At 38.5% G+C, this 3,330-nt stretch overlaps 1 protein-coding gene across 1 annotated transcript in view; it reads left to right on the top strand.

The window, feature by feature from the left end:
• The first annotated feature begins 490 nt into the window (after positions 1 to 490).
• The window catches only part of CNOT7 (CCR4-NOT transcription complex subunit 7), a 22,698-nt gene continuing 19,858 nt past the window's right edge, over positions 491 to 3,330 (top strand). The window contains exons 1-2 of the mRNA XM_008641438.2: positions 491 to 696; positions 983 to 1,176. Of these exons, the coding sequence (XP_008639660.1) occupies positions 580 to 696; positions 983 to 1,176 (311 nt within the window). The 5' untranslated portion in view covers positions 491 to 579. The remainder of the gene's footprint in view (positions 697 to 982; positions 1,177 to 3,330) is intronic.

Raw genomic sequence — 3,330 nt, 5'->3', positions numbered from 1 at the left:
TACGCGCGCGGGGACCCGGCCGATCGTGTGTCGGTCTCCGCGCGCCGCTCGCTGGTTTAGCGCGGCCCTTGGGGGCTGGAGGAGCCGCTTCCGCCTCGGGAGGCCGGCGGCGGTGCCCCTGGGTTTGGCGTAACGCTGGTTTGCCGCTTCGTTCCCTGCTGCACGCAGCCCTGGGATCCGCAGGAACGCGCCCTTCCGAGCCGCGGGGCAGGAGCGCCTGGGGACCCGGGTGTCTCCGGTATCTGTGTCACTCGTGCGCCTCGCCGGCGTGCCGCCCTTGTGCGAGAAACAGTCGCTAACGAAACTGTAGGGTTTTAGTTTCTGGTGGTAATCTGAGCTCATGGAGCCGGAATTCTTGTGGTTTTCGTGGCTATGTTGCCCTGCTTTTATGAAATCTACAAGGATAAAACGTGGTTGTGGTGCTTAAACCTTTTTTTTCAGATACTCGAAGAGTAAAAACTTTCATGCTTTTCTTTCTTTCTCTCTTAGGCTAAAAAAATAAACAGCTGAAGTCCTCTTTATGAAACCGATCCTTAGTCAAGTATAACTTTTGATGTATGGTCTCTAAAGCCCCCCACTATGCCAGCAGCTACCGTAGACCATAGCCAAAGAATCTGTGAAGTTTGGGCTTGTAACTTGGATGAAGAGATGAAGAAAATTCGTCAAGTTATACGGAAGTATAACTATGTAGCTATGGTAAGTGGATGCTTGATGTCTGTCTAGCAAATTACTGCAAAAATCGTGACTTCAGTTGAAGTCAGTGAACTTGTTCGTCCTTTTAGATTGAAAGCATAAGGAAGTCTTAATGATGAATTAACGCTGTATGAACATCTGGATCCTAATCTTTTTTACTTTTTTAAAAGTTGAGTTTACACACAGTACTCTTCAGCTATGAAGTGGTTAGATAATATGTTTTATTGCAGAGGAGTAGTGTAAATCTAAATGGTTGTCATGTGTTCAAGTTATAATTCTGCTCTTGCAGGACACAGAATTTCCAGGAGTAGTTGCAAGGCCTATTGGAGAATTCAGAAGCAACGCAGACTATCAGTACCAACTCTTACGCTGCAATGTCGACTTGCTAAAAATAATTCAGCTAGGACTGACGTTTATGAATGAGCAAGGCGAATACCCTCCAGGAACTTCAACTTGGCAATTTAATTTTAAATTTAACTTGACGTAAGTGTTCAATTTCTGTGCTGCTAAACATACGTTTCTGGTCTACTGAAAATGTTTAAATACAATAGCAACTTTGTTATCTATCTGATGGGAATATTGGAATACCATAAATACTCACATGAGGAAAATTTTTATTGGCCAAATATGCTTTCTTTTCTCATTTCTGTGTAGTCTGTCTTGCTGTTGGTAATTTGGTCAAAAATGCTAAGCAGTTTTTAAAAAAAATTGTGAAAGGCATTTGTACTTAGTGCAAGAGTCAGCTCTGTGTTTTCATGTTTGGGGTTTCAGTGTGCTTGAGCCTTAACAGTTTAACTCTTCCTAGTTGTTATAGAAATTACGTATTGTTTCTTTACATATTTTAAATGGAAAATACCAACACTTGAAGAAAAAAAAAAAGTAAAGTTACCGAAGTGATTAAAAAAGCATGTCAAACGTTATAATTCTGGATTATTTTGTCTCCAGTGTTGGTTAAAAAGCAAGCTGATTTTGACTATATTGGAATAATACCATGAACTTTATTTCATAATGTTATTTTTATCAGTGATAAAACTTTTTAACCATAAACCTCACTTTTTTAGGGGGATTAAACACTTACCTGGTCTCTAATTATATCTTTAGCTACTGGTTGACAAAGTTACTAGTATCTTGATTTTAATTTTTTTTCCCCTGAAGTAACCATAATTGGTCTGATAGATTTTCATATGTTGAGTATTGAATATCAGGGCAAACACTTCTCACACACATAAGTGTGTCAAGCCTTGGGGTTTTTGGCAGTTGTGTTACAAGTTGATAACTGGACAACTTTATATTCATGAGTTGAAACCACAGCCTACAAAGGAGGTTTAGAGAACAGACCTTTGTTTTTTCTGCAGATAAAATGACTCGTTTTCAGAGTAGTTGGGGTTGTTAAGAGGAAAACTGCTGCTGCCTCTCTGTGCTCTTTTAAACAAGTAGTGCTGTGGATTGTCACAAACCAGATTGGTCTGAGCAATGACATGTTCTGTCTAGTCTTGTGTGAATTGTCTCTTGAAAGAAAAGTAAGTGCAGATTTAATGTTTTGGTATCTCTGATCTTACCTGGCCATATGAATGCTGAGTGGAAGTTACCCATTTTCTTAAATAGAAGAATATATTAATCCTACTAATTATGGGAGAAAGAGGAGTGAATTAATAACTTCCAAACTGTGATCTATGAAGAAGAGCCTGTGCTACACTTTATTTATTTTCTGAGCTTCAAAGGTCTACTTAATATCAAACAACTTAAAAGTAGTTTTCCATCCATTTGTGCCAGATGCTGTAGAGATAAGGCAGCTTAGTAAGGCAAGATACAGGTAATCACCAAATTACCTTGTTACTAGTTGATGGATGGGGCAGGGGTGATTATAGAGAAATATAAGCTTGGTAAGTATTGTGTGAAAAATGAATATATATTTATTTGTTTTACATGGATGGACAACTTACTTATTTTTGTCTGTTTCTAAACATCCTTTTGGGACGTGGCACTGTTCCAAGGGTTCTCCTCCTAAAGCAAAACAGCTGTTGGTTGTTCCTAGAAGGTAAATTTTTGTGTGTGTGGTTCCAGCCAGGTCTTGTTTTTAGGGTGCTTTTGAAGAGCATAAATATTTCTCTAATCACACTATGCACCTGATTAGTGCAGAGCAGCAACTAGAATGAAACCCCCTTTTTGTTAAATGGTGTGTTAGTTTTGGATGGGTTCTTTATGGAGATAGACAGGTGTTGAGAAGCTGATGCCTCAAAGCTGGAGAAGTAATGAGCAGCTGTGTGGGGAGGGAGGGAAAAAGATATAACACATCTTGAGGATGTATCTCTATGTTCTAAAGAATGATGACTTGCTATTAGGAGTAGGGAATATAGGTCTATGAATGTAATAGTCAAGTTTGATATATTGGTTGTCTTGTCTGGGGTTTTTTATGTTTGTTTGTTTTTTGTTTTGATTATTTTTATTAAAATTTAAAACTGTACACTGAAGAGACTTTGTGGAGTAGCATGTTGTGGATAGCAAAATGAATGTCATTTTCTAAGTAGATTTATGCTTGAATTATTTTATTTTTCTTTATTTAACCATTCTGTGTTTTTGTAACGATGATACAGATGAAACTTTAGGGGGATGATAAACTCCAAAACATGAATTTCA

Source organism: Corvus brachyrhynchos, unplaced genomic scaffold (genome assembly GCF_000691975.1).
Source record: "Corvus brachyrhynchos isolate BGI_N302 unplaced genomic scaffold, ASM69197v1 scaffold17, whole genome shotgun sequence".
Lineage (NCBI taxonomy): Eukaryota > Metazoa > Chordata > Aves > Passeriformes > Corvidae > Corvus > Corvus brachyrhynchos.
Note: the sequence above shows the minus strand (reverse complement) of the source record. Positions and strands in the feature narration are given on the sequence as shown.